Source organism: Pantherophis guttatus, chromosome 2 (assembly GCF_059756535.1).
Source record: "Pantherophis guttatus breed Tessera chromosome 2, ASM5975653v1, whole genome shotgun sequence".
NCBI lineage: Eukaryota > Metazoa > Chordata > Lepidosauria > Squamata > Colubridae > Pantherophis > Pantherophis guttatus.
The window spans coordinates 16,173,113-16,188,129 of record NC_142064.1 but is presented as its reverse complement, the minus strand read 5'-3'; the positions used below and the strand labels follow the sequence as shown (position 1 = coordinate 16,188,129).

Sequence of the window (15,017 nt, the reverse complement as noted above, 5' to 3'; positions counted from 1 at the left end):
TCTCAGCCTAGATTTAAAACGTGGCATTCTACCTCGCTCTCTCTTACTGACGAAACCTCTGCTCTGCCAGTTTTGAGTTAGGTCTAAATAGATTTTGCATATGACCACTGCTCGCAGAATGTACCTTCAAGAAGCTTTTAGAAAGCTGTTTATAACTCTGTGGTGCTTTTTTTTTTTTTTTTTTGGTATTAAAAGAAAACTGTTAAAACTTTTCTCTTTTTTCCTTGATTTAATGCTGCTCAGACTGACTCACACACTCCCCCCCCCCCCGTTACAATGAAGTCCTTTCTTTTTGCTTTTGATCTTATTTATAGCTTAGCCACCAGTCATATGGAAACTATTACTGTATAGCATGGAGATGAAAGACTTTCAGTTTGGTTAAATAAGAGTGAATAATTTGAACCAACAACATGCACGCAGAGTGTGAGAACCTGACTTCGGTGAGGTGTCCTTCGTTATTCTCTTATTACAAACCGGAAGTTTATAAGGCCTTTAGACAAAATGGGCTTACATATTTAGACGATCTTGGATTCTTGTAATATACTTCAATGTTCTCTTCCTTTTTTTCCCCCAGCTTTTCCTTGTTCATTATTATGATTTCATTTTACATTGTTGTTAAGAGACTACCGTGTGCATAGGAATCTTCCATATTTTTTTTCTGCTTAGCTGTATTCTCCAAAATGTGAATAATTGCTTCAATTATCAAATCAACATGTCTGCCAGATCCTTAGAAATCCTATCCACTTCCCATACCGAAGTCATACACGTGTCTGCCCAGATACAGAGGTTGTATCAGTAATCCATGTATTGTTACACTGCCATTCTACTTCCGTGTTGCCTGGCACAAGTAAACCCAATTGTGACAAATTGTAATCACGTTTCTGTGCAAGAGGTTACGGTTTTCCTCCCGCAGACCGAATTTTGGCAACCACAATGAAGATTGCCCTGTTTCTAGCAGCAGCTACGGTTTGCAGATGTCAGTTGGCACCCTCTTTTCAATATTGATCGTTTCAGGGTTTTTTTTTTTTCCTGTACTTTAGGTTTTGAATCGGTGTTGCATTGGTCTGGGACTGCAAATAAAGGAAGAAAAATCAGATTGTGACTAGCAAACTTCTTACATAAATCAGACACGTCTTGTGTAGCATGTTTTACAGTGCTGTTTACATCAGAAATCCGCTACCTACAAACTGGTTGACATCATCTTCTTTGATTGATAGTAGCATAATTGCAATTTTTTTTCCCTCAATGCATTCTGAATGTAGAAATCAGGAGAAAACCAACAGAAAAAAGCCTACTTCAGCAGTTTCGGCAGAAAATGCACATTTTGCTAGTTATCATTGAAAGTCCAATAATAACTTTCTTTTGTTGGACCTAGAGATTTTTTTTCTCCTCTTCTGACCACCCCCCCACAGCCCCCAACACCCCCCCCAAGTCTTGCTTTGATTCTCAGCAGTGGTTGATTTCAGACAAAAGAGCCTGTGACCATCAGTGGTTAAGAAAGAGATTTAAGCATTTCTATTCATGGAATCTTTGGGGGGGGGTTAAAAAAATGATTGAAAAATGGAAAATGTCCCTCAATAAACAATCTGTGAAGGTTTGCTTACAAACACACATTATATCTGTCTACCCTGCAAGGTGACACATACCATTGTTTGCTTGTGTATTTTTCATTCAGAATCTTTTAAGACACATTTTTTTTGTGTGATTTTTTTGTCTTGGTAAGCCTTGAAAGTCACTCGGATTGCCTATATTATGTTGGAACAAGAGGGCAGTGAACAAGGTTCTGTTTCAAACACCAAATAAAATACAAAATGTTTTATTGTATATTGTTGTGTAATAGAAACATGCCAGTCTTGGAAAGATGCTAGAAAGGGTTGGTTAAGTAAACTCAGCTGTTCCTTAAAAATATTTTACAGTTTAGTTTTTCCCTCCGATTTCCTTTTCTTGTATCTATTTCTGTTCTCTCTTACCCTCCTTGAATACATCAGAGAGACTGAAACTTAAAATAAACATAGACAGCCGAAGGATTAAAGCTTCTAGAGATCCATTCTGAATTCTGTATTTCTACAGTTCCATTCAGAAATAAGTCATATGGTAGGTTGATGTTATAAGCCTCAACCTGCAAAACTATGGGTGATTATTTTGAATTAAACCCCATTAAATTTAATGGAGCTTAATGTCTATGGAGATTCTCAATCTTCCAGGTCATGATTGTCCCAATGGTGCTTTTTGAAAAGGCAACTGGACTTTATCACAGTCCTTCCAGCAGTTCCAAGAAGGCTCCACACCCATTTGCACTATTCAGGTGACCCTGAGGGCACAACGATTCTCAGAAAGAGTGCAAATGATCAGATAACTGCAAGGTTATCTAGTTCAGTGGTCCCCAACCTTTTTATCGCCGCGGACCAATCAGCCTTTGATAATTTTACCGTGGCCCGCTGAGCGCACGCAGGGGTGGGGGCTTTGGGCCACACGTGCGTACCTGCGCGGGGCTCTCTTCCCTGGAGCCTTTGCGCACGGCCCAGGAGCTTTTGCGCACGGCCCAGGAGCTTTTGCGCACGGCCCAGGAGCTTTTGCGCACGGCCCAGGAGCCTTTGCGCTGCAGCGTTCATGTCCCCCGGCCGCTGCGCGGCCCGGTGCCAGGTACTCCATGGCCCGGCACCGGTCCGCGGACCGGGGGTTGGGGACCACTGATCTAGTTGATCCACCATTCAGTCAGAACTGAAGAAGCTTCTTGAATGAGAAGGAAAACATCTTCAAGGAAAAACTGAGCCCAGTTGTCTTTTGAAAAAGCATCCTTGGGGCTTAATGGAGCTTATTAGACATACATAGGATTGAATGTAGATTCCCAGGCTATGAGTTGTATAATTGTGTTGTGTTATAAGTGAATGTTGCCATATTTTCTTTGGTTGAGAATGCCAAATTCCAAAGATACATCCATTTTCTCCCCCCATTTTCTTTCTTCAGAGAACTGGTTTTAATTCTCAAATTACATTGCAAAAATAAGAATACTTTTGAAGTTCTCTTAGAAAGAAAGAGTTAACTTTAAGTAACAGCCGAATACACTTCTCATAACTTCATAAGAAACCTTCCATTGTTTTAATTTTTTACAGCTTTTATCTGCTGCCCACAATTCACAAACTTCAGAGTACCCATCTGGGTGTAATAAAAGTTAACATTTGGATGAGTATTTCCTACCACTTTTAAAGATGCACTTTTAGGACTAAATAATTTTTTCCCCACTTTAGAGCAAATAAGTTGCTTTGTTTTGATATAACAGATAGCAGGCAGAGTCACCAAAACTTAAATTTAGCTCTTTGAGATTGTTAGGTATAATTGACAAGGAGATTACAATTCAAAGACACCTAAAAACAGTTTTCTGTGTCAATGGTTGTATAATTAAACTGAGACTACATCAACTTTTCCTTTTCTGTTTACTGGGGCAAAATGAATCAAATATGTATCAAATATGTATACTAAGAAATAATGTGAATAAGCTTTTTGTGCTTGCTTGTACAGATGTAGTCTACCACCAGAGTACAGGGACATAGACATGTGAATACTGTGTGTAAGGAAAATCCACGTTCAAGAAGACCACCAAGCCAAGAAAGATATCCGAGCCAAATAAAACGGAGAAAATAATCTAATCGTTTGCTTAAGCACTTGTGATTCAGTTGAACTTAAACATAAATAGCAGGTTCTTGATTCCTCAGAAATTCAGTTTCAGAAAGTTTACCAACACCCTTCCTTCTACTTTTGAGTTTGGGAATCCAGATTACAAAGGCAGAAGAGAGATGGAGAATATGATAGACTAAAGGTTTTTTTCTTTCTTCAGATCTTTATCTGAAAGATTCCGTTCTACATATTGAACCATTGATTTTAGCTGCTAAACCTTTTGGGCCAGTGTTCCACCACTGGTAAATAAATCAAATATGTACTTATGTGACATAGAATAGGCATAGAATGGATAGGATAGAATAATAAGAATAAGAACAGAACAGAACTACAACAGAACAGAATAGAACAGAACAGAATAGAATAGAAGAATAGAATAGAATAGAATTCTTTATTGGCCAAATGTGATTGGACACACAAGGAATTCGTCTCCAATGCATAAGCTCTCAGTATACATACAAGCAACAAATGAAATTCCAGAGCCTAGAGGAAATCACAAGTCAATCCTGCCTTGTTCATTTTTCAAAGTGTGCATAGCCCTAATACCAAAAACCATTGAGAGATGCTGAAGCAGTGCTGCCTCTTCTCCCATTCAATTACTTGACATTCAGTAGTAATAACTTTAACTCGGGAAAAACTGTCATCTAGGTTTTCAGACTCCATAAACCAAGGAACAGAGAGGCAGCCAAGCTTTGTTCAAACAAAGGATCCCATTCATTCCTTTTATCCATAGGCAAAGTGGCCATCATCTTCATTCATAACCAAAGTGCTTCTTCAGTGATGGATGGTGCCTGACAGTGGATGTTCTTATGACAAATTCTAAGGAGTTGATATAGGCTAGTTACTATCTAGTTAGACATTACTGGGGAGAAAAAATATCACGCTTCTGACAGCAAACCATTTTTGCTTTACATAGCACCCCTATGCTTCCGAGTTTGCATGTAGTGCAGCTTTCTGATTTAGCAATAGCAATAGCACTTAGACTTATATACCGCTTCATAGTGCTTTTACAGCCCTCTCTAAGTGGTTTACAGAGCCAGCCTCTTGCCCCCAACCATCTGGGTCCTCATTTTACCCACCTCAGATGGATGGAAGGCTGAGTCGACCTTGAGCCGATGAGATTTGAACTGTCGAACTGCAGCTAGCAGTCAGCTGAAGTAGCCTGCAGTGCTGCACTCTAACCACTATGCCACCTCGGCTCTATAAATTGGAAAGGTTGTGATCCTTTCTCTTAGTTGTGTTCATCTACATGTAAACACTAAAATGCTCTTGGGCAGCCACTTTTTTTACTCAGTTCATATTCAGTGTTGCACACAGCAACAACAGCATCTGGAGCCTTCATGTTGAGAGCTTTTCTGACCATAATCTTATACAATAGAACAGAACAGAACAGAATAGAATTCTTTATTGGCCAAGTGTGATTGGACACGCAAGTTATTTATTTTCAGCTAAGCTTCCTTTTCGTTAGAATATTTTATTTTTGGTACTTTGTTTGAAAGCAAAAGAGAGGCTATATATTATACTGCTAGTTTCAGGCTTCGTAATAACTTCCTTAAGTCATGCATTAGACGTTGACAAAAGAAAAATACATTTACCTTGTAATCCTATTTAAATTTACTTAGAGATCAGTCTTATTGTACTGTCTTCAGGCCCATTTCGACTGCTATTTATTGATAGCACTCTCCGTGAGTTTCAGTTTAAGTTCTTATCTCTTCTTGCTTTTATTATAAACAATCTAATGGGACACATTATAAAGGAAGTTAACTGAGGTTATTTGGCTAAAGCCATTCTAGTTCAGACTGCATATTACTCTTAATAGGGGGAGTAAGTGTTGTTGTTGTTGTTTTATTTCAAAGTATAACCCAGATTGACTTCACATAGACTACTGTTGGTTTTTTAATCTATTGGCAGTCCCAAGCAAAATCTGCTCACTATTGTGCCTGCAATATGCAGATAAAGAGGACCTGCCATTAGGAGCAAATAGTGATTTGCAAGGCTTGGTACCAGAGTCAAAGAGTACAAAAGTTTTAAAACCTCCTCAGCCAGATTCTACAATTATTTTTGAGTAAGAGGGGGAAAAATATAAGTAACTGTTTATAAGCTATTTAAAGGAACATTTAGTTCATCCCTGGTTTAGTTTGACCTGCAGTGATCCTCACAGCTGAGTAGTTTTCATGTTGTCCTTTGTAACCAAAGAAGAAAAGGGCTCTTGTGGCATCTTAATGACCAAGAAACAGAAGCTTCCTGAGCCAGATTAAATGCTGTAACTCAATATTCCTCACTACAAGGCCCATGAGCCAGAATGGGCACTCTGTTTCTTCTATTTTGCCAAGCGTCTTTCTGTCAGATTCCCTCCCCAATAGATTTTCTGTCTGTTTTTCCTTCCTCCCTTTGCCATCCCAGCACTGGCCTTAGTTATGTACACAAATACTCCTAATTGCCAACTTTACTGTTCTTTGCCGGACATTAGATCGAGCAAAACTGCATTGCTAATTCGTCTCCAGCTATGCTGAAGTTACAGAATGAATAAACAAGTGAGAGTTTGGAGAGTAGGGGGAAGTAAACGAAAGTTCACCTGTCCACCTCACTGACTTTTTCCTCTTTGCAACAGATAGGTGGCCCGAGATGTCCCCCTGCAAAGCATCAGAGGATCTTGCAGGCAGTTGAGTTAATGTACATCAAAAGAAAGAATTCCTTCTGGCTGATAGGACTGTCAGCAAAGACTGAAAGAAATTGGGAGTGTTAATGAAATCCCAGACCAAAGAGGAGAGGGGAATTTTTTTCTGAACAGTGTTTCATTTATGGCCAACTCACTTTCATCTGGGAATGATGCAAATCATGAATAGCAATAGCACTTAGACTTATATAGCGCTTCTCAGAGCCCTCTCTAAGTGGTTTACAGAGTCCTCATATTGCCCCCAACAATCTGGGTCCTCATTTTATCCACCTCGGAAGGATGGAAAGCTGAGTCAACCTTGAGCCTGGTGAGATTCAAACTGCCAAATTGCAGGCAGCTGGCAGGCAGCAAAAGTAGCCTGCAGTACTGCACTCTAACCACTGAGCCACCATGGCTCTTGGATACTTATTTTTTTTTTAAAGGATGTTGGTGATAATGAAGGTTTGCTTAAGATCAGCTCAACTCACAAGACAGGGGAAAGAGAGAGAGAGATGCGTTTTATGGCTAAGGGAGTGGTTAGATTTATTTATTTATTTTTGCCATTGTTATTTTATAAGTAACAAATAGCAGCAAACAGACCGGATACTCTTTCCTCCTTATATTTTCTTCACAACAACCCTGTGAGATGGGCTAGGTTGACAGAGAGTGTCTGTCCCAAAGTCACCCAGCTGGCTTTCATGCCTAAGGCAGGACTGGAAGTCACAGGCTCTCTGGTTTCAGCACTTTAACCACTAGACCAAATTGATTCTCATTTTGTCATCTTCATCATTTCCAACATTAGCATTGAAAAGATATCAGCCGGCAGGTGTGAGGATAACCCATCAGAAGGCCAAATAAATCATTCTGAGCCTGACAAACTGACTCAGCGTAAACCCTGATTTCTACATAGACAAATGGTATCAGAGCAGGACTGCATGGATTCCTTTACATCATCCGGCCTCGCCATAATTATTTGCCATTTCTTCAGAAATAAATTGGGCTCTTAACATCTGGAAGTCTTCAAGGCCTGCAAAAAGTAGCTTGATCGTGGCCAGGGTGACCTTTGGACTCTTCTCAAACTACATAGAAGTAGAGCAATCAACACTTGGCAAAACATTCATATCTATTATTTGAAACAGGAGCTGAGTAAATCAGGTCTTCCTTCGTTTTGTGGATATGTTTGCTCATCATATGGTTGAAGAAATTGACATATGAAACTATCTTCATATGAGAGTCTTCTCTTCTTTCTCTGTTATTGTAAATATGTTTCCACTGTTCCTCTCATTTGTTGATTATTTATTTACTTAACTTGCTTACCTACCTATCTACTTATTTACTAACTTACTTATTTACTTGTCTTACGGGTCGGTCCAATCAAGTGTTTCTGAATGGCTTACAAATCCCCAGATCCTTCGTTTCAATCAAAAATATATACATAATAATCAAAGACCTAGATCATGTATTATAAAGCAAGCAGGAATCAAATATTCCAAAAACATAATTAAAAATAATTACTCATCCAGAAGAATAGCCATCACAACCCCCTTATTGGCCATCATTAGATTAAACACAAATGGTAGAAAACATTCATTTTTTAAAAAAACAAAACTCATTTTTTCCTTCATTATCTTTCTTTTTGACTTCCATGAACAGAAAAATCAGATGTTGCTCATATCCAAGATCTTAGTTAGGAATGGGACGTAAAACCAGAGATGTAGACATGCTTTAGTTATAATAAATGCAGAAGAGCAAAATGATTTCTCAACAGGAATATTCCTAATTCTCTATGCCTTCATATACATATCTGGGGACTGTTCTCCCAAGAATTCTACCCAACTATTTAGGCCAGGAAGAAAAGGTCTACTATGGAACGTCTCTCCTAAAAATGCCATCTACAGGGATCTTGGAATAGGATCTTCTTAATCACTGCCCCTATCCTTTGGAATAGTATTCTCCTGGAGGATCAAACTTGTTTAGTACAGTTGGGATTCATAAATGTAATAAATGTTAAGTAAAACATGGTTATTTCAGCAGGCCAGTACTGTATTAGTGTCTTGTTTTTACAGTAGCACAGTTAAGGATTCTTGGCAGAAGACAAGGTTGTTACTTTCTTAATGTTTGCTGGTTTGATATGTGTATTTGTAGGTATATACCTGTTTTAATTCTGTTTACATAGTAGTAGGATTGTAAACTGCTCAGATCTAGCCAGTGATTGGAGCAGCATATAAACCCGGTAAATAAAGGCATGTCCGCATACAGTAAGAAAAAAAAAATTTGAGTTGACTTTTACAGATTGGAGCTTGCTTGTTTTCATAGGATGGACAAGACAAAATTTTGGTTTGACTTGATACAACTATGCTCACTTGACATTCATAGTCGTGGAATTTTTCACTTCATGTAAACCATATTACTTTTGCAGATTACTTCTTAAAATGCAAGAAAACTTTTTGAGTTCTTCAGTTCTTCTCTATTTGTCTCTTATTTGTCTCTTATTTCTTTCTCTCTCTCCCTCTCCTTCTCCCCCCCTCTCTCTTTCCAAACTATTTATGAGTATAATCTCTTGAAAAACAACAACAGTCTTCCCCTCCCAACCTTCCCTTCCACCTTCAAGGAGGTGGAAGCCTAATTCCCACCAAGGTGTCTCTTATTTCATGGTATGAACGGCATAACAATTAAGTACCAGCATACCTGGCTTGAAAACCATATTCAGAAGCTCATGGTTGTGCATCACCTTGGAGAGAGGTATCTTCTACTCTTGAAATTTGCATTCATGGCTTGGAGGAAGAGGTGGAAGGAATGCTTATCAAATTTGCAGATGACATGGAATCACCAGGGATAGCTAGTGCTGTACTGAATAGAAATAATATTCAAAATAATTTTGATAGGTTGGAAAGTGGGCTGAAATGAAATGAAATTAAAAAAAAAAAAAACAGAGAAAAGTGTACAGTCCTACATTTAAGTAATAAACTTCAAATGAAAAGGTATAGGATGAGGGGTGCCTGATTTAGTAATAGCAGCTTACAGTTAGATGAGTTATTTGTCCTTTTTGTACAGTGATTTGGCCCATAGATACCTGGATAGAAACAAAAACTGTATTGTTTTCTGTTTCTCCATGCTGTCCATCAAGTGGCCATCCATATTTTTTTTCAGAACAGATCAAATCTGGCAGGTTATCAGATTCAAATAGCTATGTATGATCTCCTTTGCCTCCTGTTCTTAATTCTGGAATCTAAATAACTTTCTGGATCACTGAAAGCCATCCTCTCAAAACCTGAACTTTCTATTAGAAGATTTAATTTGAGGTGAGATACCTTTAAAACTTTCGGAACCACTCAAAAATCCTTGCCCAGAGTAATACCTTCCTTTCCTTTCTGCCCCCACTCCCAGTTTGTGTCACAATGAAAGACCGAACCAGATGAAATTCTTACATTACCTCCACCCACGAATTGAAAGAGATAATTGTTTGGAATGTTAAAAGTCTAAGTCAATATCCCTCAACCTTGGCAACTTTTAAGACATGTAGACTTCTATTCCCAGAATTCTGGGGGTTGAAGTCCACACATCTTAAAAGTTGCCAAAGTTAAGAAACTCTGGTTTAAGTTTTATTTATCCACCAGAATGACAAGGCTTAGATAGAGTTTCTATTTGTCACACTAGATTGCCCTTTTATAGCAATAGCGCTTAGACTTATATACCGCTTCATAGTGCTTTTACAGCCCTCTCTAAGCAGTTTACAGAGTCAGCCTATTGCCCCCAACAATCTGGCTCCTCATTTTAAGGCCTTATTTCTTTCTTCTAGAAGATCCAGCGTAAGAAATAAATGGGTATTAAACACCGGGTTAATATCCTAAAGTCCTGTGTTCACAAACATTTCTTCATATAAATTAACAGTAAAGAGAACTGGTGACATATTTTCAAGACTGGGATTTGCCCAATAACTTTTAATTGCTGAGATCTCCCAGAATATCATCTATGGACTTGGTTTCACCCCATTGTGGGCGATGAATATTGCCACCTCCTTTTTATCAAATCCTTCAGCAATCTCTTCTAAAATTATGGTCATTTGATACAGGCAGGAAATATTATTTAGCCTACGTGCTATGAAGTACCATTCATCATCCTTATCCTTATCATCTATCCATGTTTTTAATTTTGCTCATTGTATGTGTGCATGTAAAAATTATACTTGTTTCTGAGTTGGTGAATTCAGAATATTATTAAAAACTGTTACAAGAGTGTGAAGTACTTTCAAAGTGCAGCATTTAGGAAGCAAGTGCCGCATCTCTCTAAAATTCTTTAAAGCTTATTCAAGAGCTGGTTTAAGCTCTATATGCCTTAGGCTGTTGGTATCACAAGATCAATATCAATTGAGAATACAAAGAATGCCTGTTGCAGGTGTGGTAAGAGGAAAATCAACAGTGAGCATTTTCTATGACGTTTCCCATACTTTGGAACTGGCTAGAATGTCATGAAAATGATATTAATTATTGAAACTGAAATATATACCCTGTTTCCCCTAAAATAAGACATCTTCTGATAATAAGCCCAGTCGTGCTTTTGAGTGCATGCACTCAAATAAGCCCCCCCCCTGAATATAACCCCTCCCCAAACATAAGTCCTCCCTGAAAATATTTAAATGTATGCACAGCCGGTCCCCGCCATTTCCTTTGGTTAGGGTTAGGGAGACAGAGCTGGAAATCAGGTAAGATGGCAAGAGGAGCCCCATCTTGCTCCACGCGCCCCAAAATAATAAGACCTCCCCAAAAATAAGGCCCAACACTTATTTCAGGATTCAAAAAAATATAAGACAGGGTCTTATTTTTGGGAAAACATGGCAAATACATGCACACACACAACACACAAACATTGTATATTGTGTGTTGTTCTTATTGCAATGGATTTGGTATACAGGTAGTCCTCAACTTACTACAATTCATTTAGTGACCAAAGTTACCCCAAAATAATAAGACCTCCCCAAAAAGAAGGCCAAGCGCTTATTTCGGGGTTCAAAAAATTATAAGACAGGGTCTTATTTTTGGGGAAATACGGCAAATACACATACATATATTGTATATTGTGTGTTCATTTAGTGACCAAAGTTATAACAGCACTGGAAAAAGTGACTTATGACCATTTTTCACAGTTACCACCTTTGTAGCATCCCCATGCTCATGTGATCAAAATTCAGATGCTTGGCAACTGACTCATATTTCTGACCGTTACTGTGTCCCAAGTCACGTGATCCCCTTTTGCAACCTTTTGACAAGCAAAGTCAATGGGGAAGCCAGATTCACTTAACAACCAGCTTATTAACTTATCGACTGCAGTGATTCACTTAACAACTGTGGCAAGAAAGGTTGTAAAATGGGGCAAAACTCACTTAACAAATGTCTCACGTAATAACAGAAATTTTGGGCCGAATTCTAGTCGTAAGTCAAGGACTACCTGTACTGCTGAAAAGCCACCACATATTTTCCCAAGCGCAGAGGGCAGCTTCCTGTCCAAGGAAAAGATGCATCTAGTGCGACATTTGCATTCCAAACAGCTCTTTGGAATTGGGCCCACAGTGCTATGTAACTAACTAGTAGTGATAATGGTCTCTAATGAAACCATCCGAAGTAGGATTTGGACTTGTTTGACTAAAAATGAATGCAAAGAAACAAAAGTCTTCATATGCAAAATAAAAGTGTGGATAAAATTGCATTTTTAGATGAAAGTCGGGCTTGGACTTTAAAGCATTTACCCTAACCTGATGTTTGCAACTCCTGTTAGTGTAACCAGTGGTTGGGATGATGGGACTGTGGCCCAACACAAGTCATGAAAATTGGCAACATGGAAGGAAGGATGGAAGGAAGGATGGTGGGTGGGAGAGAGAGAGAAAGAAAGAGAAAGAAAGGAAGGAAGGAAAGAAAGAAAGAAAGAAAGAAAGAAAGAAAGAAAGAAAGAAAGAAAGAAAGAAAGAGAACTCGACATTACAGAAGGCTGATTTGAAACACCATAGAATGATTTTAAGAGTATTCCCTTGTTTAAATACATAACAGAATTCTACACACTGCTACCACCTTGAGTTTTCTGATTGTCGAAGAGGATGGGACCAACCTTTCAAGAAGTTTCTGAGGTCTTCATTAATGTGCTTGGTCAAAGTCTTTCTTCCCACTTAATTGTCATGCAAGGTGGCTGGCCAAACATCTATTTTATCTTCTAACTTTATATGACCCTTTGGGGTCTTTCCTATTCTTGAGCCCAGTCTTTTGGCTAAATTAAGGATGATCATGTTTTGGGATAAATTAAGGATCATTGTGTTTCTTTCCACCCAAATTTTCTTTCCTTTTCAGTTCTTTGAACTATTACGCCTGATTTTTCAACAGCAGCTCATACCGTAATTCATCTCACCATCACAGCCTATCAGCTTGGTTTTGTTCTCCTAGTTGTCTCTTCCCCTCTTCATCCTATATATGTCTTACTTACTGAGGGCTTGCAAGCAGAGCTTTTTCTTGTTGTTTAATGTTTGTACAACACCTAATCATTGTAGACACACTGGTGATAGCTGTAGTGGCAACAGCAATAATAGTGGCAGTGGTACATAAATAGCGCTTCTGTTGAGTCGGTGTTCTGAATAGCTAAACCTTGAGTAAGTTGTTTTGTAATTGTTTTGAGTACAGCTTGCATTGTGTAAAAAATAACATAGTGCCCTTATGTGCCTGTTCTTAATCCTGTAACTGGTTTAACTGACATATTGAACACTGTGCCATACCAAAAAACGGGGGGAAAAAAAGTGTTTCCATTTTTAGCTAGTTCCATCAATTATGCCAACAGCACTATTACCCTGACACCTTCATGCCTACAATGATGGCCTTAGTGGTGTGGTTAATAAAATTTTGATAGATATATTATCTGAAGTCATGATATTGGCAAGAGCATCTCCCCCTTGGAGCTGGAATCTATGGCTAATGATAGAATAGAGAAGATTAATTTACTCTGGGTCTGGGCTTCGGGTTTCTGGAAAGCCAGGGGATGGATGGGATGGCAATGATGAGACTATTAGTACCGCTACTACCACTACCTACTACAAATCGTGTAGTAGGCGTTTTTGCAACGCTTCACTGGCTGCCTTGTCAGAAGCTTAGCTTAGCGTTGTAAAAGTAGAGAAAAACAGGGAGAAAGTGGCTTGCCCAAGAATTTTATCCCCTAAAAGGGAAGTTGGATGCCAAATTGAAATTCCTGCAGGATTTCTGATAGCAGTGAGGGAATTGAGAAGCCCACAATTAAGCATATGGGCATTAAGATAATTGTCAGATCTGTTGGCGGACATGATAGAAGACAGATGGGTACGAATCAGCCTCTCTACTGCAGCACCCTGGGAGACACAATTTGATGTTTTACCTGCCTGAGCTCCTTTGCTGTGTTTGTCACTAAATGTGCTGCACAGCGCCTTACTGACTGTTAAGTGTTTTCTTTTTTCTTTTCTTTTTTTTTTGTATATACATACAATATATATATATATACCTATCACAGTGCCTCGGCGCCCTCTAGTGAAAAGCTACAAGGAAACGTTGCCATGATGTTTAAATGCCTATGTTTATTTCCAGCATCTCCCCAAGCTATTGAATAGGAGACCCAATAGCTTCTTGGCTTGTTTCCCTTAAAATGGTCCTATTTACATCTTTCTTTCTTTCCTAGGTTGGGGCTCATCGTGAAGATGCAGTTGGCCTCCGTGGCAGCCATTCACTTGTGCCAAACCAAGTTCCTGTTCCACAGCTGCCAGTGCAGTCTGCAACATCTCCTGACTTAAACCAGCCTCCGGATCCTTACCGAGGTATGTACAACAATATTGCTTGGCCCTGTGCCTTGATCTATATCATCTATATTACCAGTTCTATGACGGCAGGCTTCAAATGTCAGGAGGGTAGGAGTTCTTGTTCTTTATTCAAGCCACACCCTTACTGAAGGACTCTCCTTATAGATGGAGAGGTAAATGCCGTGTTTCCCCGAAAGTAAGACCCTGTCTTATATTTTGCAAAAGGGGATCACATGACTTGGGACCCAGCAATGGTCATAAATATCAACCAGTTGCCAAGCATCTGAATTTTGATCGCATGAACATGGGGATGCTACAAAGGTGGTAACTGTGAAAAACGGTCATAAGTCACTTTTTCCAGTGCTGTTGTAACTTTGGTCACTAAATGAACTGTTGTAAGTCGAGGACTACCTGTATACCAAATCCATTGCAATAAGATCAACACACAATATACAATATATATGTGTGTGTGTGTATTTGCTGTATTTCCCCAAAAATAAGACCCTATCTTATAATTTTTTGAACCCCGAAATAAGCGCTTGGCCTTATTTTCGGGGAGGTCTTATTATTTTGGGGTACGTGGAGCAAGACAGGGTTCCTCTTGCCGTCTTACCTGATTTACAGTTCTGTCACCCTAACCAGAGGAAATGGTGGGGACCGGCTACGCATGCGTTTAAATATTTTCCAAGGGGCTTATTTTTGGGGGGGAGGGCTCAAAAACCTGATTGGGCTTATCATCAAGGGAGGTCTTATTTTTGGGGAAACACGGTAGATAACAACTTGCCAGACTAGTTAATAATGTGGCTTGTTGATATAAATTCTTAAAGGTGGCGTGTTAAAACCTAATATCCCAGTATGCACAATCACATTTAACTGCTCAGAGAGTGC

General features: G+C 39.0%; 1 protein-coding gene across 50 annotated transcripts in view; it reads left to right on the top strand.

The window, feature by feature from the left end:
* TCF4 (transcription factor 4) overlaps positions 1–15,017 on the top strand; it is a 427,155-nt gene that overhangs the window by 396,704 nt on the left and 15,434 nt on the right. For all 50 annotated transcript variants that reach the window (XR_015732063.1, XR_015732060.1, XR_015732056.1 and 47 more), the window contains one exon: positions 14,012–14,147. Coding sequence is in view for 39 of the 50 variants with exons in the window: in XM_087885574.1 (XP_087741700.1) it covers positions 14,012–14,147 (136 nt within the window). In the remaining 11 variants the exon portion in view is untranslated. The remainder of the gene's footprint in view (positions 1–14,011; positions 14,148–15,017) is intronic.